The sequence below is a fragment of the Peromyscus maniculatus genome, chromosome 6 (genome assembly GCF_049852395.1).
Source record: "Peromyscus maniculatus bairdii isolate BWxNUB_F1_BW_parent chromosome 6, HU_Pman_BW_mat_3.1, whole genome shotgun sequence".
NCBI classification, from domain to species: Eukaryota; Metazoa; Chordata; class Mammalia; order Rodentia; family Cricetidae; genus Peromyscus; species Peromyscus maniculatus.
Window position 1 is genome coordinate 101,354,414 of NC_134857.1, and position 21,752 is coordinate 101,376,165.

The 21,752-nt window shown below is 39.2% G+C and overlaps 1 protein-coding gene and 1 pseudogene across 4 annotated transcripts in view; both read right to left on the reverse strand.

Moving 5' to 3' along the window:
- The window catches only part of Abcd3 (ATP binding cassette subfamily D member 3), a 63,634-nt gene that overhangs the window by 30,652 nt on the left and 11,230 nt on the right, over positions 1–21,752 (reverse strand). For all 3 annotated transcript variants that reach the window (XM_076574888.1, XM_076574889.1, XM_042279820.2), the window contains exons 2-4: positions 15,019–15,055; positions 4,933–5,031; positions 3,984–4,072 (exon numbers count right to left, since the gene is read on the reverse strand). In XM_076574888.1, coding sequence (XP_076431003.1) covers positions 3,984–4,072; positions 4,933–4,959 — 116 coding nt within the window. In that variant the 5' untranslated portion in view covers positions 4,960–5,031; positions 15,019–15,055. The remainder of the gene's footprint in view (positions 1–3,983; positions 4,073–4,932; positions 5,032–15,018; positions 15,056–21,752) is intronic.
- LOC102925875 (CDGSH iron-sulfur domain-containing protein 1-like) lies at positions 6,759–15,010 on the reverse strand (annotated as a pseudogene). Its single transcript, XR_013052340.1, has 2 exons — positions 13,984–15,010; positions 6,759–13,821 (listed from the first exon to the last, which is right to left on the reverse strand). The product of XR_013052340.1 is annotated as a CDGSH iron-sulfur domain-containing protein 1-like (transcript).

Sequence of the window (21,752 nt, forward strand, 5' to 3'; positions counted from 1 at the left end):
CCACTGCAAAAGAAAAATAATTAGCAATGAGTAACCTAGTCACTATTACTCCCCAAAACATAAAGACATTTATGAAAGATTGTTTTGTGTTTTAAAAATAATGCTTAAAACAAAATAGATGAAACTAAAACAATCTTTATGGTTGGATAGAGCAGCCATAGTTAAGAAGGATCCTCTTGCACACTGTGGCATCACTAGTTTCTACCTTACAAATGTCTGACCTATTACAATTTACCCATTCTACACACTTTTTGGCCAATACTAACAAATAAGTCTTAAATATGAAAGAGAATAAAATGTAGCACACTAATAACACCAACAAAGCTCCTAGAACTCTAAACCTACTTATAAGAGCCAAAAAGAAAAAGACAAACAAATTCATTCACAATGTAACTTTAATATTGACAGAAAAAAACTGTTAATTTTTCAAATGAAATTGTCTTGCAATATTAAAACTACTTTAAACTACACAGCTAATAAATATCTGTATTTACCAAGTGTCAAAGTCTCATACATTCCTGATGCTCAAGAAGTATACTGCAGAGAAAGCTGTCTTGGTTCTCTCTCCTGTGAAGGGATGCCATGAGCAGAGAGCGCACGAGCAGAGCACTAACGAGAACAGCACAGGCACTCCTGAAACCTCAAAGCCCACTCTCAATGAAAAATCATTAAAATGTTTATTTTGTTTTAGACAGGGTCTTGTAATAGAATGCAGGCTGGCTCCAAATTCGCAGTCCTCCTGCCTCGGTCTCCTGAAAGCTGGGATCACAGGTGTATGCTACCACACCCAACTCCTAAAGAATTGTTTTAAATAAGATAAAACTTCAAGAAAACTTGCAGCAAAGAATTTTTTAGTTTCACAATTAAAATGTAAAACTTGATACCCAATAGGTTGACTCACAGAATTATAAACTGGCTCATATCCGTCATCATCAATTAAATTACATATGATCTACTCTCAGCAATGCTCTTTCCATGTTACCAAGTGTGTAAGAAAATCAATTCAACAAAAAATAGAAATGTCTAGTACATAAAAATTACTTTTGGACTACAGAAACATGAATTTATGATATCTGAAAAGAAAAAACTTTAAAAGATAATTTTCCATTTTATTCTTTAAGAGATAAAGTAATATTCAATTCTGTATCATTCTTTATGTGATTCTATCCAGATACTTAATATAATATTTGTAGTGGGCATAAATTGTATACTTTTACCACACACAAATACAATATCATTTGTGAAAACGGTAATAGTTGGAGGGACTCTTAAAATATAGATAAAATTATCAGAGAAAAGTATGGAAGGTTAGAAATGTCTTCTGTGTATTTATCATATGAGGCCTCAAATTACTTGGGCTTATGGCTTACATAAATATAGAGCATGACCAAAAAATACTGCACATGCACACACTTAAGACTCCTACAGACACCCTTCAACGGAAATCAGATGATCAACAAGCCTTAACTGTTTTTTAAGGCCTTCACTCTTAATTGTGAATTCACAGCCAAGAGTCAAAAGCTGCTTGAGAACATCCTCTAACATAAACAAGACCATTAAGGACACAGAAATAATACTGGCAACTAATGAAAAAACAACTAAGAAGAAAATAAGGTAACAGCTTCAGAAATGAAAAAGTTCCTTAAGTGAAAGTATGACTACTATAAAAATGAAGATCCCTACAATAGATGGTTCTTGGAAATAAAGTTCTAAGTGTGGAGAAGCTGTCTAGCTAATAGAATTAAAGACATGATAGGTAGTTTTCAATCCTTCCTGCAAATCAGAATCACCCGGGACGTCTCAAACAGCAACAGCTAATTAAACTGGAACTCCTGAGTGAGACCTAGGCATCAGCAATTCTTAAGATGGTACCGAAGATTCTACATCCTGCAGCCAAGATGAGAATGAGAAGCCATAGAGTGACACTTTCCAAGTCTGATGACAGCTCAATCATCGATTGAGTGTGTGAGCATAGAAGACATTTTTGGAACCACAAGGTCTCAAAATTTTATTCTCCTTGGCCCTTTCTCAGAAAAAGACTGTGTCTACCAAAATGAGGAAGTTAACAGGGAAAATAACAATAAAAGATTTAGGCACACAGGAAACTACAGAGCCATGGGGTGGGGGTGAAAACAGGAATGTAAAATTAAGATTGCCTGGTGTGCTGGGCAATATTACATTAACCATGCTGTGGAGATTTTACAGTACTGTGAAAAACCTTGTGCTGAGTCAGAACAGTGGGCAAACAAAAACCTGTAATTAATAAATGGCAGGCCAAACAGCATGCTTTCAGAAGAGCAGCTACCAAAGCACAGCCTGTAGCTTAGCTCCCAGCAATACACAGTATCAGTAACCAATAATTCCTGACAACCAAACACCAGAGAATGACACCACAGAGACAAGCCAGAGACTTCTCTCCTTCCAAAGACAAAACTCCAAATTCACACGGCCCACAAAAAGAAATGCACACACATTCAGAAAGATCACTGTCGTGTTTGAAAACCTACATAATTTACCTATACATGTTTACAAAGGGCTTTTATCCTAGGCAATCACAATTCTTCACTTTCCTTCATAAATGAGTCAGAAAACATGGGCATAGAGCATGCTTCCTACACATCAAGGATATAAATGAAAAACATTATTTTAAAAGATTTCGAAAGTTTCGGTATATTATCCAAAAAGGAACCTTAGATATATATTTTAATACATATCAGATAAACACTGCATACTACAAAAAAGAATTCCAATAAAAGTTTTCACTTTGTCATTCATGTTATACTAGCAAATTCTTTAACAGACAAACGAGTGCTGCAACAACTTGAGATCCCAACTGCCCTTTTCAGTATTAAATCCAAAATTTTCAATTGCAGTGATTAAGTTATGTGGTGGTATTGTGTTCCCCCAAATATTGTACACCCTAAAAAACTTATCTGGGGTTAGAGACAGAACAGCCACTAGATACAAAGGCTAGAAAATGGTGGCACTCACACCTTTAATCCTAGCATTCCAGAGGCAGAAATCCATGTGATCAAGGATACAGCCAAGCAGGGTGACTCACGCCTTTAATCCTGGAAAGCGAGCCTTTAATCCCAGGGAGTGATGGTAGAAAGCAGAAAGATATATAAGGCGTGAAGACCAGAAACTAGAAGCATTTGGCTGGTTAAGCATTTGCCTGGTTAAGCATTTAGGTTTTGAGCAGCACAGTTCAGCTGAGAGCCATTCGAATATGAGGACACAGAGGCTTCCAGTCTGAGGAAACAGGATCAGCTGAGAAGTTGGCCAGGTGAGGGTAGCTGTGGCTTGTTCTGTCTCTCTGATCTTCCAGCGTTCACTCCAATAACTGGCCTCAGGTTTGATTTTATTAATAAGAACTTTTAAGATTCATGTTACAAAGTTATGTCAGAAATATAATAAAAACCATAAAAAATTAAGTTTAGAAACAGAAAAGATTAAGATTTTCTTCCTATTAAAAGGAAAAAGGCACACTCCATATGATTCACCAATTTGACACTTTCCTCTAAATTATCTTATTTTAGACAATCAACACTTGCCTGCTGCTCTTTTTTTTTTTTGAGCTGAGGACCGAATCCAGGGCCTTGTGCTTGCTAGGCAAGCGCTCTACCACTGAACTAAATCCCCAACCCCTTTGCTTGCTCTTTTAAGCTTGAATATAGCACCTGTCAGACTGCATTGTAATTCTGGGCTTCCTTGTCTGTTCTCCTTGACACACTGTCAGTTCAGCAAGGCTGGATACAGAATTTCTCCTGTTCACTGGTACACATCCCTACCATCATGTACCACAGTGCTACCAGGAAATACACAGGAAATACCCCAGAAACTGTTTATGTAAATGAACAAACACATATCTAGACTTCAGTATATTTTACCCTATTTTTTTTTTTTTGCTTATAAAGGCAATGCTTAAATACAAGGCAAACTATTATTTCACACACACAAGAAAAACATGAATGAACAAGTACCTTTCAATGAGCGTCCCATTTTGAATCATCCAAACATCACAGTATGTTCGAGATACCAGCATAACAGCAATAAGTATCAAGTAGCCTGTCTAAAATAAACCACGTAGAGTAAACTAAATGCATTTTAGAATGTTAAAAGAAACAATAACTTGGTGAAGTTTTTGGTTTCAAATTTCCAAGTTTTACTCTTACAATATTTATTTACATTGTATGTGTATTTTATCTATAATAAATGTTAAAGTTTAAAAGGAACTTAAAATTATACCACACAAAAAGTCAATGGTGGAAACTAGACACGTAACTTAAGACTATCTGGCTTGGTAATTTGTGATTTTCTTATTTATTTTTAATATACTACTTTAATAAAGAACACTGGTAATGGTTACTGTGTTAACTAAACAATAAGCACTGAAGCTTAAAATTTTGTACAAGCTAAACAAATGAGGTTCAACTTGTTAAATAAAAAGTCTCTTAACACTGCCGGGTTTCTTAGGGCTTTCAACTTGAGTGTTTAAGGCAAGAGCTACACATAAAAAGCAATCAACTCAGTCAGACAGAGTTGTACAACCTCATGGAAGTGAGAAGAGGGGAAGTCTAGAATAGCAGAAGTAGCTGTGGCAGGAAAAATACATTACACGGACCAAAGGAAACAGGAGAGGATGGAGACTGAGGGCAGGAAAAAAGACTAAAGCCACATGGAGCATGAAGGTGCGGATCTGACAGATCAGGATAATACAAAATTATCATAAGCTTCTACTAGGTAAAAACGGGTATTAAAAAGTGATGAGCAGGCAATGGTTACTTCAACAATACAGGTGCTAATTTAGAGACTATTAAGTCTTCTTTACGTACACAGAAAACATCTTACCTGAAGTGCTATGACTTATTGTTCTGAATACTTGTGAATATGGAAATTGAACATACAGTATTATAATCTCCTAAGACTTACCTCTTTACAAAATGTTCTAGGGACCATGATTTTCAGGATCTGTGAGAGCCTTGATAAAAACACTTTGTCCACCACAGCTCGCTCTTTCTTTCCTTCTTTCTACATTTAGAGAGGAAAAAGACTATTTTAAGATGATGGCTGCAACATATGCACAGTGATTACAGGGCCACATTTAAGAAAGCTGCAACAAGTACAGTGATTACAGAACTACATTTAAGAAAGCTGCAATAAATGCACAATGATTACAGAGCCACATTAATATAGCTGCAACAAATGCAAACTAATTACAGAACCACATTTAAGATGGCTGCAGCAAATGCAGTGATTACAGAACCACATTTTAAATAGCTGCAATAAATGCAGTGATTACAGAACCACATTTCAGATAGCTGCAATAAATGCAGTGATTACAGAACCACATTTAAGATAGTTGCAGCATGGGCTGGAGAGATGGCTCAGAGGTTAAGAGCACTGGCTGCTTGCTCTTCCAGAGGTCCTGAGTTTAATTCCCAGCAACCACATGGTAGCTCACAAACATCTATCATGAGAGCTGGTGTTCTTTTCTGGCCTGCAGGCAAAACACTGTATACATAATAAACCAACTTCTTTAAAAAAAAAAAGATAGTTGCAGCAACACACAGTGATTATGGAGCCACATTTTAAGATAGCTGCATAGACAAGCATTAAGATGGACAGATAAATTTAGAGCACACACTTGAGCAGCTCTCTATTCAGACAGATTCCAAGAACAGAATTACCTAGAAGAGAAATGAGGTGTGCTCTCTAAGAGAAGAGCATAATTGAATAAAAAGCAAGTGAAAACAGCATGTCAAAGTATTCCAGGGACAACGAGGTGGCCAGCACGGATGAAGGTCTGAGACGTGCAGAGCAGTCAGAGTATTTCCTGACTATTTCTGTAGGGACAGGGACTGAAACCAGGACCTCACGGTAGGCATGTGCCCATCCCCACTGTCCTACAACCCTAGCCTCCACTTCCTGATACACAGAACCTTTCTAAAAATCCTGAACATGATTTTCCCTAATTTAAAGAAACTTCTGCCAGGCAGTGGTGGCACATGCCTTTAATCTGGAGGTAGATCTCTAAGTCTGAGGCCAGTCTGATCTATAGACCGAGTTCCAAGACAGCCAAGGCTACACAGAGAAACCCTGTCTAGAAATACAAAACAACAACAAACCCAAACAACCAATCAACTAACAAAAAAAAAAAAAAAAAGGAAGGGAAGGGGGAAATGGAAGGGGGAAGAGAAAGAGGGAATGGAGAAGGGGAAGGGGATGGGGGAGATGGGGGGATGGAAGGGGGAGGGGGAGGGGAAATGGAAGGGAGAAATAGAAGGGGGAGGGGAGGGGGAGAAGGAAGGGGAAGAGGACAGGAGAGGAGAGGAGAGAAGAGGAGGAGAGGGGAGGGGAGGGGAGGAAAAGAAGAAGAAAAAAGTCTGGGTTACTAGATTTATCACTTAACATTTCTATAACATAATCTGCCAATTCTTACTCATAAATTCCTAAGCTCCTCACCTCCTCATGCAATTCATGTCTATGAAAGGTAACACAGACAAAAGTAAATTAAGAAGTAAGAATTACAGCTCAACTAACCAGAGTCAAAAGAAAAAGAGTAATTTGGGCAGGGAGACACAAACAGTTATCAACATTTAAACTGATAGGGTGAAAAAAGAAGAGCACAAGGAACAGCAAGCTTTCGTGTGTGCGCGCGCGCACACACACACACACACACACACACACACACAGTGCTGGGAAGAACACTGGTGAGCACACTTAGCAGCAAGATGCTGGAATAAAGAGAACATTGCTGTGGGATGTTCTGTATGTCCTGTGGGAGCCCTTCTTGGGTTCCTTGTGGCGTTACCCAGCAGGTCTGCATAGAGGATGATTAGGACCATGGGCCTGAGTGCAGGTGTCTGAGATGGTCTGCACTTGGCTGTGCTGGGGGATGGTCTGTATGTCAAGTTGTTCTGATTGGTCAATAAATAAAACCTGATTGGTCGTGGCTAGGCAGGAAGTATAGGCGGGACTAACAGAGGAGAAATAAAAGAACAGGAAGGCAGAAGGAGACGCTGCCAGCCACTGCCAGGACAAGCAGCATGTGAAGATGCTGGTAAGCCACGAGCCGCGTGGCAAGGTATAGATTTGTAGAAATGCGTTACTTTAAGATATAAGAACAGTTAACAAGAAGCCTGCCACGGCCATACAGTTTGTAAGCAATATAAGTCTCTGTGTTTACTTGGTTGGGTCTGAGCGGCTGTGGGACTGGCGGGTGACAGAGATTTGTCCTGACTGTGGGCAAGGCAGGAAAACTCTAGCTACAGAACATAAATGACAAAAGTTAGGAGTGCCTACAAAGAACAGAGCCTAAAGGACATAGAAGGAGAACTTCTTGTCAGGATGGAGATTTAAAGTAAGATCATGGCTTTTCCCTTAGAGTCTGTTTTCAACAGTGCAAGAAAACAGAAAGACAAATCATTTGCAAAGCTAAAAAAGTGGCTTCTACAGCTTTTGATAGGGAGTATTTGTTTTACTACCCTTAGACTGGGAGAACAGGAAAGAGAGACCCTGAAAAACTACAAGCTACTGTAGAACACATCCTACCCAGCCCTTTCCAGATCCCCAGTCACAGCTCACTTGTTTAACTATTATGTTCTCAATAAACAAATGCCCATGACAGAGCAATTACCACTACACAAGCATTTTGTATAAATATTATATTAAACTAATACTAAATGACTGTAAAATGAATAGTTTTATGTAGTGATACACTGTGTACCCTAATAAACTTGCCTGGGGATCAGAGGACAGAACCAGACACTAGATTAGACATAGAGGTCAGGCAGTGGTGGCACACACCCTTAATCCTATCACTTGGAAGGCAGAGATCTGTCTGGATCTCTGTGAGTTCAAGGCCACATGAAACAGAGCCAGGCAGTAGTGGTACACGCCTTTAATCCCAGCACTGGGAAGCACACACATCCTAGGAAGTGATGTCTGGACAGAGAAAGGTATATAAGGTGTGAGGAAACATAAACTCACTTTCTTTAGGCTGAGGATTTTGTAGAAGTAAGAACTAGTGGCTGGCTGTTCTTCTCTGATCTTTCAGCTTTCACCTCGATATCTGGCTCTGGGTTTTTTTTTTTTTTTTTGTTAAAAGACCATCTAAGATTCGAACAACTTCAAATACTGAATGAAAACAATAAACTAGGGGCTGGAGATACCGCTCAGCAGTTAAGAGCACTTGTTGCTCTTGCAGAGGACCTGGCTTTGGTTCCTAGAACCCACATGGTAGCTCACAACTATCAGTAATTCTAGTTCCAGAAAATCCAATGTTCTAGTTTGTGTTCTGTGGGCATCAAGCATACATATGATACAAACACATTCATGAAGGCAAAACACTCATACACGTAAAATAAGTAAATAAATAATAAAATTAGTTTAAAAAAATATAAATTACTTTCCCAGGTAGCATACTGTGCTGAGTACATTTACACACAGACACACACAGACACACAGACACACAGACACACACACACACACACACACACACACACACACACACTACAGCAGTTATTTTAAAAAGGAAGTCTGGAGGCAATATGTTTACAGAGTTAGAACTAGGGATTTCAGATTCAGATTTTGTCTTTCAGAGGAAGCTGTGGTGATCCTTAATGCTGTCAAGGTGACAGCATCTAGAATCAACGAGGAGACAAGCCTCTGGGTACATCTGTGAAGAAGTCTCCAGATCAGGTTACCTGGGGTGGAGGGGCCCACCCTAACTGTGGGTGGCACCATTACATGCACTGAAGACAAAGAGAAGGTGAGCTGAGGCCTAGCATCTACCTGTCTGCTTCCTGACTGCAGATGCAGTGTGACCAGTGCCTCAGACATGCCACAGGACTCTTCTTCCTCTCTCTAGATAGACTGACCTACCCTCAGACTGTGAGCCAGACTAAACTTGTCCTGAGGTTGCCTTTGTCAGGTATGTTGCCATAGCAAGAAAATTCACTCTCAAACACCTCCCAGTGAATGGCAGGCCCAGTCTACTTCATTCACACACAGCTGCATTCATTCCCTCAACACTTCCTCCAGGAACTAATCCAAATGATGACGGCCTATTAGCAAAAAAGACAGACAAAACCCTACTCAGTCTATTAGTTGAGCTAGAGCATTCTCTTGCAGCCAAACTTTGTAACTTCAACCTAAGTCTCTTTGTATTTCCCCCGACTAACACAAGGCAGGAAGAGAACAAAGTAAGCACTACCTCACCACCCTAAGTGAAATGACTATTCTCAAGTCCTGCTTCCACCACCAGCCTCTCTCCTCCAATAACAGTCAGGACATGCCTTACAGAGTTATCTCAATATCCTCGTCCATTTCTAACTTGAACTTGAAGCAGAATTTTGAGTTAAAATGACCTTCTACCTACAGAAACTTGGGAATACCTATTTCTAGCTGACCCTAAGAAATGATCTGGTACGATGAAGGAGCTAAAAAAAAATATGAGAGTAACAATGAAGCACTTTAAGAATATTAGTAGCTAAACTAATTAGTTTGCACAACTGAGAGAGACAGAGACAGTCAGACACAGGTTTAAGCCACGTGTGGTGGTGAATGCTCCCAGCACTCAGGAAGTTTGCTGGCAACACTAAATAAAATTTAAAAAAAAAAAAAAAACTAAACTAAAAAGTAGTGGCTAGCTGGGCAGGGTCTCACTATGAAGCCCCAGTGGTCTATCACTAATATATACCCTCCCCTATTTTTCAGTATTAAAAAAAAAATTAAACACTTTGGTGAATTTAACATGGGAATCATAAAAGGAAAATAAAAAATTAGATAAAGATCACTTAAGAAGTTTAAGTAACACATTTCACACAACTAGGAAAATAAAAGTAAAGTCAGGAGGCAACAAAGTCAAGGAGCAATGAGAAGCCCCTGTTCACATTCACCCAACTTAGAAGAATGAACTATAAAACTGCAAATAGTGTCTGATACACTGAGGTAAGAGGTATTTGGGTAATGACTAAAGTATTCCTGTACATTGTTGTAAACATGTAAATTGCAACAATTATGCATCAGTTATCAAAATGTAAAATAATCCAGCAAATTTATTTTTAGCAATTTCTATTGTGGAATAATCTTTTTGTACATTATGAAGATTTGTCACTTGGATTGGTTTAATAAAAAGCTGAATGGCCAGTAGCTAGACAGGATTTTGGGGGCAGAGAGGACAAAGAAAAAAGGGCAGAGACAAAGAGAAGCCAGCCAGATATGGAATGAGTTGGACACACAAACTGGGGTGGAGGTGAAAGTAACGTCATAGAACATAGATTAATAGAAATATGGGTTAATTTAAGTTATAAAAGCTAGTTAGAAACAAGCCTAAGCTATCGGCCAAGCTTATAATTAATAAGAAGTCTCTGTATGGTCATTTGGGAGCTGGCTGATAGGACAAAGAAAGACTCTCACAAATTTAACTTCCAGATAAACCTATTAATACATTCAGCAACATTAATGAGGAAAGCAGCATAGTTTATAATCCTATAAAATTAAAACAATCTAAGTACACATCACTACTACACAAGTTATAGTGACTTTGTTCTAAGAAGGGGAAGCAGTTCACATTCCTACAACAGAACATGAAGTTACAGGGCAGTGACACAGAACAGAGAACTATCAACACACAGCTAAGTTATGTAGACCTCACATTGAGCATGAAGATGCACAACTGTGATCCCCATGCTCTTTTGAGCCAAGGCGGAGGATACCAAATTTAGGGCCAGTCTCAGCTACACAGTAAGTTTCAGACCAGCCTAGGCTACAGAATAAGACTTCATCTCAAAAACTGAACAAAAAATTAACTAGATTCTACTGTTTTCAGCATGGATGAATCTAAAAAGCATTATACAAGAAAAAAATAGAACGATGTGCTTTTCACTTTAAAAGTAAATTCTTAAAATTCCTAAATATGTAAAATAATTCTATATACATTGTTTGTAGGTATATACATACCCACACACTAATAAACACCCAGAAGAATGCTAAATACCAATCACAGCATAGTGTTTACCTTCATACTGTGCATGACACCAAATTAAATAAGTATTTTAAAATAAAATAAACTCGGTACTATATTCTAACTATCTAACAGCTTTACACCTTAAATTTCATCTAATGAAAACTGTCTTAGTTATCCTCATCCCGGAGTATGATATGAAAAAAATATTTTTGTTTTCTCTCCTAAGTAACAGTCACTGTAGAAAACATTTTAAATTCTGATCAGCAAAGTAAGAAATCTGTACCTCCCACCTGGAGTTCTCAACTGTTGATATTTGGGATGTTTCCTATCACATTTCACTTTAGCGTATCTATGCGCTTCCTAACAATTTGCCAGTGCGGTGCTGCAGTGGTCTGAATGAGAACTGTCTCCCATAAGCTAAGATGTTGAAGAATTAATACCTAGTTGGTGGTACTGTTTGGGGGAAGTTACGGCATCTGCAGGGGGTGGAGCCTTGTTGGAGGAAGCAGTCCCTGAAGGCAGGCTTTGAGAGGCCATAACACCTCAACCCATTTCCAGCTTGCTCTCTCTTGGTTTCCTATCTGACAAAAACATTATCAGTCAGCTTCCCGTGCTGGCTGCCTGTTGCTGTGCCATCTTGCCATGACAGACTCCCCACTGGAACTGTAAGCCTACATAAACTTTTCCTTCTATAATTATCTTGGTCATGGCCTTTTATCATTGAAGAAAAAAAAAAGCAAACTGATACAACTGTAACTATTTCCATTACCAATCACTTACCTAACTTAAATCTACCTTGATTACACTATATACAACCTACAAATAATTTATGTTAACACAAAATTGTCCAAAAAGGGGGGGGGTACAAAATAAGTGGAATCAAATTAACTGTCCTAGAACTTAAGACACATTTCAGATGGATAATTTAGATGTGAGAGATTGAGGACAGAGTATCAGGAGACCAGCCTTAAGCATATAGTGAGACTGTATCTCAAACAAAAACAACAAAAAATTAAAAGAGGGCAAGCAAGACAGTTCAGTGGGTTAAGGCACCTGCCAATAAATTTGATGACCTGGGTTCAACCCACAGGACCCACATGGTGGGAAAAGAAAAACATCTCCCTCAAGTCTCTCCTTGTTGAGTTGTCCTCCTAACTCCATCCTTCTCTTAAAACATTTATAGAAGGTCAGGCATAGTGGTGCCTGCCTCTAATCCCAACACCCAGGAGGCAGAGGCAGACAGATCTCTACAAGTTCAAGGCCAGCCTGGTCTACATAGCAAGTTCCAGGCTAGTCAAGGCTACAAAGTGAGAACCTGTCTCAAAAGAAAAAAAAAGAAGGTGGTAAAGAGTGACCTTAATAGAGAAATACAAGTTTTGCTACAATGAGATACAGTCACAGTGGACAGAGAGACAAACTGAGATAAAGGGTGGGGAGAGCTTAAAGGATGTAACAGGTAATAATCACTTTGATGTTTAGTCAATTCTAGCAATAATTTTAAGGAAGAAAAAGAAGGCAAATTAATCTTGTATGTAATAGCCTGTATTAACATGCTAGGTATAAGAATTACATTCAAAACTATACTAATACTACAGGCAGTTAAAGCCAATAAACTGACACAGGGATAAATACCATTTATTTGAAAAAAAAAAGTCAACTGAGTTACTATATAATCCTAAATTCCCCACTAAGTTATAGGTCATCCAAGAGAAATAAAAACATGTATCCACCTCAAAACTGGTATATGTTCACAGCTGCATTACTCCTAAGTGTTTACGCTTATGTTAACAACGTAAAAGTCCCTCACCTGGTGTTACACCTATACAACAGAATACTATTCAGCATAAAAAGGAACAGAGTATGGATATAGCAACAATATGAAGAAACCTTGAAAACATCATGCTAAGTGAAAGGCCTAAAGGACCACACATACTGCATAAGTCTATGGATATGAAATGCCCCAAATCAGGCAGACCAATAGACAAACAGTAGATCAATGGTTGCTAAGGGTTGAGAGAAGATGCTAACAAGAAGTGAGTGCTACTAAGCATGAGATTTAGGGATGGGAGTTAACCAAAAAAGTCTTTTTAAGTTGTTGCTCTTTTACTGTTGACCTGATCTGGCTGGCTTTAAGGAGAATAACATTCAGTTTCACAAGCTGAATCCATGCCGTCACCTCAGCCACAAGGACAGTCAAGGTCACAGTATGTTTCTCATGTGCTATTATAAATCAAGGCAACTTCATCATACTCTCTACTTTCCAGGTTAACTAAGTAATATGAAAAGGTGATTTTTTTTTCTTTAAACTATAAGTACAATGAACATGGTATATGATTTTGAAAATCATTTACTACATTAACCTTATACAATATATCCTAAGACCATTATTTTAAAGGAATGGATCCTTACAAGACCCAAATAACTCATATATCATGAAGTTGGTTTAGTTTTTTTTTTTCTTTCAACAAATGTGCACCAAGATGTTCCAGAAGCAAGGCTGATGCCATGAATATGAAAGCTGCTATTTACAAGGTACTACATCTAGAACCTGGTGACACCAATTAGACAGAGCAGATGCCATTCTAATTAGATGATCAGGTGACATCACAACACAGTGGGATGCCTCAAGACTCCCTTAAGTGTCTATTTTCTTGATGATCAGAGGTCCCACGTTGTCACCAGTCTCTTCATTGTGCATTATGTGAGCGCCATTGCAGAAAGGAACTTTTTGGACCTCCTACGGCATCAGTATATGACCTTATCTACCGGGTCTTCCATGTTGAAGGCATGCACGACCTTGGGGTTGTCTTTCTGGATGTGAAGGTTCCCCACAGCTTTGGTGTGATGATCTTTTTTTTTTTTTTTTTTTTTTGGTTTTTTGAGACAGGGTTTCTCTGTGTAGCTTTGTGCCTTTCCTGGGACTCACTTGGTAGCCCAGGCTGGCCTCGAACTCACAGAGATCCGCCTGGCTCTGCCTCCCGAGTGCTGGGATTAAAGGCGTGCGCCACCACCGCCCGGCATGGTGTGATGATCTTTAACATAGAACTTTTTGTAAGCCAGGTAACCAAGTATAGCTGTCCCCACAGCAAGTGTGGTGACTCTATCCACTCAACTGGCACAGCTGAGGTGGAGCTGAGGCACATATGTGGACAGCAGGAAGGTGTGGCAGAAGTACTCAGATGGGCAATGGGGACTGCGGAGATCCATCTGGGCAAGACATGACCTCAGGGCTCACTTGGTACCACCAATAATTTAAGAGAGGAGTAACAACCATTCAACTCTGTGATGAATATATTAATAACTGACTTGCACACTTAAATGATGACTATTAAAGGGGTGTAAAGCTATTACTTAAATTCAATTGGTGAATACAGAAATAGAGGATCTGTTATCAGAGAGATCATCAAAAGATACCTAAAGATTATAGTTTACCAATAACTTGTGAAAAATAGTTATCAATAAACAAATAATATCAATGTTAAGCTGAAAACTATCAATATGCTGTTCACATCAAATCCTTTGGGTAACTATGTTCTATTTTAAATATAATGTCTAAGGAAATTCTAGGGTAAGTCCAAAAGCATATATATAGAATTTTAAAAAGATAAAAATGATGTCATATGATAAATATTTAAAGAAAGTTTCTTATCATAGTACTACATACATGTTAAATCCTATACTAAGGAGGCTGAGGCAGGAGGATAAGGGTTTAAGGCCATCCAAGACTATACATATAGTGAGATCCTGTCTCAATACAAATAAGAAAAACAAAGCTACATGGGCAGTCAATCTCATCATGGGCTAAATCTAACAGAGTTAAGATTGCCTCCTTAGAAGACCACTTTCCATGAATAAGCAATACTTGTCTAGAAGACACTAGATGGGTGGGACTCTTAAAAGAAAATTCCTATAGTTCTATCCAGTAGGTTGGAAGGGATACTTGAAAAACTGCATTCTAAAATTCTGACTTCATCTTAATTCAAAAGTACCCAATAAAATTAACTAAATAATGCAAACATCCCCAAAAGTAGATTTAATTTTTTTACCTCATTGTTCTGTAATGGTGGTTTTCCACTTTTCTTACTGCAAAGGAAAAGTAAAAGAGTTTTACTTTATATACTATATGCTTCCATATTAAAAATTCATCTAAGATGTCAAAAAATACATCAAATTCTCCCAATGGTTGTTTTATTCATAATCTAGAAAAGCAAAATTCATTCATAGTTCAGTTGCCTCTTTACAGGTTGGGTGTCTACTGCATGAAATGCTTGGGCCCAGAAGTGTTTCAGATTTCATAGTTTTTCAAAATTTGTCACAAAAACAAAAATGTTACATACTTTTTACCAGATGCAAAAAACCAGGGTGCTCAAAAAATTACATTATTTCAGAAAATTTCAGGGCAGACATGTTTAATCTGTAGTAAGTATTATAATTTTTCCTATAAATCTTCCCACAGAACGGTGACAATTCACCTCTCCATTCTTGAATAAAACTGGGCCACATTAACTGTTTTGGCCAATGGTACTTTAACAAGTTGACACAAAGCTACATGTGCTGAGACTTAAAACACTGGGGGCTGGGGGTGGGGGTGTTCCAGGGAAGATTTATTTTGTTTCAGAGTTTCAGAGGCTTCAGTCCACCATGACAGCAGAGCAGCATGCACTATGAAGATACGAGAGGGCCTGTGACAGTGAACTTCCTTCTACCCCTTTACCCCATCTAAGCTTCCAGTCTGTTGGATGGTGTTTCTTACATTCAGGACAGGTCTGCCCACTTAGTCCATCTCCTCTAGAAATGTCATCCATAGATAGTTCTGGATTCTATGAGTGTTTCTCTACCAGTCACGCTGGCTGAGATTAGCCATCACACTAGAAAAAGCTTTCTACTTTGTGTTCTCTCATGCTGCTCAGAATCTGCACCCCTCAATCACATGAGTAACCAAATCTAAATAGATGTCTCAAGGAAACAGTAGCTCAGGTTCATGATCTGATTACTAGTCCCTGTTTACACCGCATCATTAGCTTGGCTTACAACCTATTGTAACACACTATCCTTGTGCTTCTTCAATGAAACATGAACCACATTTTAAATTCCTGTTTGGTCAGTTTCCTTCCAGTAAAGTATTCTGAAGAGATGAGAAGTTGATGCAGATTGGTTTCCTGAAGTTGAGGGTATAGCATATTTGGAATATGAAATCTGTATCAGTGAACAGAAAGGGGAAACCAAGTTTAGGCAGAACTCAAACACACCCAGCAAAATATCAGCCAGTCAGGCAGATATTCTTGGTGGTTTGAATGAGAAATAACCCCTGTAGTTTCGGGCATTTGAGCACTTGGTCCCCAATTGTGGCACTATTTGAAAAGGCAACCTTGCTGGAAGAAGTATGTCCCTGGGGACAGGCTTTGAGAACGTAAGGCCTCACCTGCTAGCAATCCACTTTCTGTTTCATGCTTGCCGTTCTAAATGTCAGCTCTCAGCACCCTGTTCCTGTGCCACCATACCTGGTGCTTGCTGCCATACGCCCCTCCAGAACTATAGACCCAAATATACTCTTCTGTAGGTCGTCTTGGCCATGTTTTATCACAGCAGTAGAAAACAAACTAAGACATGTTCTCAATAAGTACTGTCAAGAATGCCCGGGGCTGGAGAGATGGCTCAGCGGTTAAGAGCACTGGCTGTTCTTCCAAAGGTCCTGAGTTCAGTTCCCAGCAACCACATGGTGGCTCACAACCATCTTGTAATGAGGTCTGGTGCCCTCTTCTGGCCTGCAGGCAAACATATAGGCAGAATACTGTATACATAATAAATAAATCTTTAAAAAAAAAAAAAAAGAAAAAGAATGCCCTGGCGTGAACTGAAATGTCTTTACACCTCTGCTTTGCTCAGGCTTACCCAAATGTATGCTGCTCTTCTTAAGTCATGACCTGGGGGAAGGAGGAGTCTGTGTGCTTGAAGTAGACTCTAAAGTATGGGCAGAGGGGGCTGCCTGGCTTACACACTCCTCAGAGTAGGCAGTGAGTCACTCCTTAAAGAGGAATCTTTGCTGCACATCTCCAAGTCTCTGCAAGGGTCATGTATACTCAGCCTCCCACTGTCAATGCCTCACTGAGCTCAACCACTCGGTAGACTTCATTTTCAGCATTAAGATACACAAGACCAAGCAGAGCTAGAAAGACACATCTAATGACAAGTCAAAGGATGTTCCATTTGTTAGAATGCTTGAGTTCAGGCTGGAGAGATAGGTCAGCAGTTAAGAGCACTGGCTACTCTTGCAGAAGACCCAGGTGTAACTCCAATTCTAAAAGATCTGGTGCCCTCCTCTGACCTCCATGGGCACAAGGCACACTTATATACATGCAAGCAAAACATACACGTAAAATAAAAGTACATAACTTTTTATGAAAACAGCACTTTAGGTTATTATTGTTCTTAATTTAAGGGTATTATAGGATTGTTTAAAACACATTACAAACTATAGAACTGTTTTAAAGTGTCTCTTAGCACAGCAAAGGTAATAATCAACAAGTGACAGCATCAGAATGAGAGAAAATATCTGCAACCATTAATTTAGTAAAGAGTTGGCATTCAAAACATAAATAACTTTTTTTAAAAAGCAAGAAAACACAAAGCAGTGGTGGTGCACATCTTTAAACCCAGCATTTGGGAGGCAGAGCCAGATGGATCTCTGTGAGTTCAAGGCCAGCTTGGTCTACAGAGCGAGATCTAGGACAGGCACCAAAACTACACAGAGAAACCCTGTCTTGAAAAAAAGAAAGAAAAAAAAAAAAAACAATGGACATTACTCATTAGTCACTAATCAAAATGCGTACAAATGGCTAGTGAGCATATCAAGAAATGTTCAAGTCTCTTTATCAACAAAATGCAAATAGACACTATAATGATGGGTGGAGAAAGGGCTCAGCAGTTTAAAGCATGCACTGCTCTTTCAAAGGGCCCAGGTTAATTTCCCAGAGCCCACCTCAAATGGCTTACAACAACCTGTATCTCTACTTTCAGGGAATCTGATGCCCTCTACCCTCCCCATTTACCTGCACAGACATGGTACATATAAACTCACACAGATACACACACATAAGTAAAAATGAATCAATGAATAAATAAATAAATACCTTTTTTAAGGTATTTATTTATTTATTCATTGATTCATTTTACAATGAGATATACCTAATACCTAGTAGGATCGCTATTACCAGAAAAACAAAAGATAACAATGATGGTAAAGGTGTACAGAAAAGGGAACTCTTAGATAGCTAAGAAGAATGTAAATAAAGTCATTAAAGAGAAAACACAGATTCCTCAAAAAAAAATTAAATCAGAATTATTACCATATGATCCAGCAATTCTACTTGTGGGCATTTAACCCCAGAACAAGGAGTCAGGATCCTGAAGTGGTGCCTGTACTCTGGTTTCACTGCCCAACTGGCTCTCCCTCTGCCTGACTCTCATGTCTACCGCCAACAATAAACCCGTCAACCTTAAGCAATAACAATCCATGAGCTAGTTCTTTAGAAAATAAAGCACCGGATAACCCAATACTAATAGGAAGAATACAGGCCATGTAAGGCTGTGCCTACATTTTAATTCCAAGACCATGGAGACTGCGGCAGGACCAGGAGGCCAGCTAGGGGGACATAGTGCCTCCCTCAAAATTAAGAAAATAAGAGGAATGCAAAAGCACAAGACAAAAGGCAATTAAAAATTTAAAACAGTAAGTCTCTGGATTTCTTATAAAGTAACTTAAAAAATTGGATGAAATGCCTAATTTCCTAGAAAAACATAGTTTTCCAAAATTGATCACCTAATCAAGAGAGAAATAAAGAAAAAGGGGGGAAAGTGGATTGAAAAGGTGGGAAACAGAAAATTGTCAGAATCGTCTCCTACCCATCCCAAGGACCCAAAAGACTTATAAGGAAACTGCCCAAGAACGGATAATTTCAAAGTTACTGAGCATAAAGCATCAAAAAGTATTGTCTGCTTCATGGAAGGCATCACTACTAAACCCTAACAAAAACCAAATTGTTCTGACTCCTATCAGGAGTTCTGGTTTTTTGGTTTTAATTTCACACCATGAGAATGTATAGTTTGTAATTAAAACTTTAAACAGTTTTCAGAACAAAGTCCAAATTCTATAGCATAGTACTGAAGCTGCTCAGGATCTGGCTCCAGCCCAGTCAGACTCATCTGCCACTGAGCACAGACTCTATGTGCTGATGGTACTGCAACATTAGTTATGTTAAACTGTGAAATTACAAGTATTTGACCATCTCCATCTTAATGGTGTTGATTCCGCGTGCTCTCACACTGTGTTCTATCTTCACGTTACTACTGCTGACTAAAAGGAGTCCTTTTAGGCAAGAGTCACAGCACATGCCTGTAATCCCAGGCTGAGCGTTCCAGGCCCACCTGGGCTCTATAATGAGAGCCTATTTCACAAAATAAATCAGGCGGGGGAGAAGGCTCGGCTGTTAAGAGAACTTGCTGCTCTCGGGGAGGACCTGGCACCCACATGGCCACTCACAACCCATCTGTAATTTGCCTTTTTGAAATGAAGGTTGGACTGATCCTTCCTTACTCCTACTGTGCTGACAAAATAATTAATTCTACCTCCCTTCAGTCTTAAGCTGTGCCAATCAGGATAACAAACTATCCGGCAACTCTATCTCAGAAGTCTTCTGTGTCTCCTTTTTTCCTCTCCAGCAGAGAATATCAGGCAGGCATCTGCTACACCCATTCACAACCCTTAGAGTGCATTTATCGCTCACCAGCATTCGAACGGGGCCCTGTCCCGTTCATCTCCATCTCACTAAGGCCTAACACTATGCCTGGCACATGGTAGATACTTTTGAAACTTCTATTTTGTTTTCTCCTTTAAATTTAGTTTCAGACCAAGACTTTGGGAATCTGCCTAAGGGGAAAAGACAAAAATCTAAGTGACCAGATATACAAGCGGCTAACTCTGGGTAAACTCCAGGAAAAACGCCAGAGCCAGTGAACAAGTGAGCAGCCTCCTTCAACAAGACATCTGCACGGACAAGGACACCAATTTTTTCATGAGACACACGGGACATGAGTGTTTTTAAAAAGTGCCATTCCAACGTAAAGCTCAACTACAGCCACTGCCACGTCCACTTCCTCCCACCATCTAGCATCTTCCCAAGTACTTAAGCTGTTTTTATCTCACTATGAAGAAGCATTTTTATAGAATACTTAATAAGGCTCACTGTTATTCTTTACTAGGGTTGAGGAATCGCTGCCCTCCACTCTCCTCAGGGCACATTGTCTCTGGGAAGGAAAAATGTTTTATTTTGCTGGGCATTAGTTTGGAGCTAATGGTTTCCCCTGCCTTTACATATTTCTGAGTTTGTGCCCCCTTTTCCCTCTCATTTCCATATTAATTCTCAACTCTAATCTGTTCCTGCTGTCCTTCTAATAATCTTCCCGGCCTTTCTTCCTATTTATTTAGCTACTGTCTTTGTTAGGTGTTTATTATGTCTGACTTGGGATAATCACTTTATATACTCTAGTCCGCTCTCACTGAGGGCAGAGGTCTCCTCAAGTGTTATCCCCACTCCCGAACACAACTACCAGTTCTTCCTCACACAGCCGCTGACCTCTGCATCTTCACAGTGCTTGGGTCTGTTATAAGCACTGTATGGGTTTTAGCTCATGTTAACTTGTGATGATATTATTTCCACTTTGTAGGCAGGAAAACAAAGCACAGAGCAATTACATAAGTTGCCCAAAGTCACACAGCTAACACATGGTGTCACTGGGATTCTGATCCAGGAATTCCTTCTCGAGCTATAACTATGCATACAGCTAGAATCTGAACATCTATCTCTAAAATGAATATATTTTTCTACCTTATGAAATAAATTATTTTGCTCATAGTGTTCATGGTATTATTTACTTCCAACCCCCTTTAAGTTACCTTCACACTAAATCCTGTTCAATTTTAAGTCTCAATTTAGATTTTGCATGTTTCTGGAATAAAGGCTTAGTAACAGTAGTTCCTCTTTGTATCTCAAAGCACTTTGCTTAGATCTAATATGTGTGTAATTTCATAGTTCTATCAGTATTTTACTCTGGGTAGATCGTAACACCTCTTTGAAGGCAAGTACTATTCCTATTAACCTATGAGCCTGTAGTATGGCGTAAGGAATTTCTCAAAGCTTATGTTTGTTTTCAATTTTTTAATTGCATAATATATATATATATATATTTCCTAGACCTTAAAATTATTTCTTTTTAAAAATAATTTTGTTTTATTTATGTCTGCTGTAGGCGTGGAGGTCAGAGGACAACGTTGGGGGTTGGTTCTCTCCTTCTCCTGTGGGTTGGGGACTGAACTCAAGCACTTGACCACTAGCCACCTCGCTGTCCCTGAGTGGGTGTTCTTCAGTTAAAAATGTACTCGCCCGTGCTAGTGGGAAGACCTCTTTTGGCTCGCACCCATCCACTGCTGACCTTCCTTGTTGCCACTCTACTGTTGCGCTGGCTTCCCTTCTTCCCTCTCCTCTCACCTTGACAACATTTGGAAGAACACATTTTGATTCCAGTGGATCAAAGGCAAGCAAGAAAACTGGTGTTTAGGTCCCCAGAACCCAAACAGATGCCCAGTGGGTGTGGCAGAGACAGGAGATCCTTGGAGCAAGCTGGCTAGCAAGCTAGAGAGAGAGAGACAAGCTACAATCCATGAGCTCTGGGTCTGATCGAAAGACTATGACTCAAAGAGGAAGGTCAAAGAGCGATGGAGAAA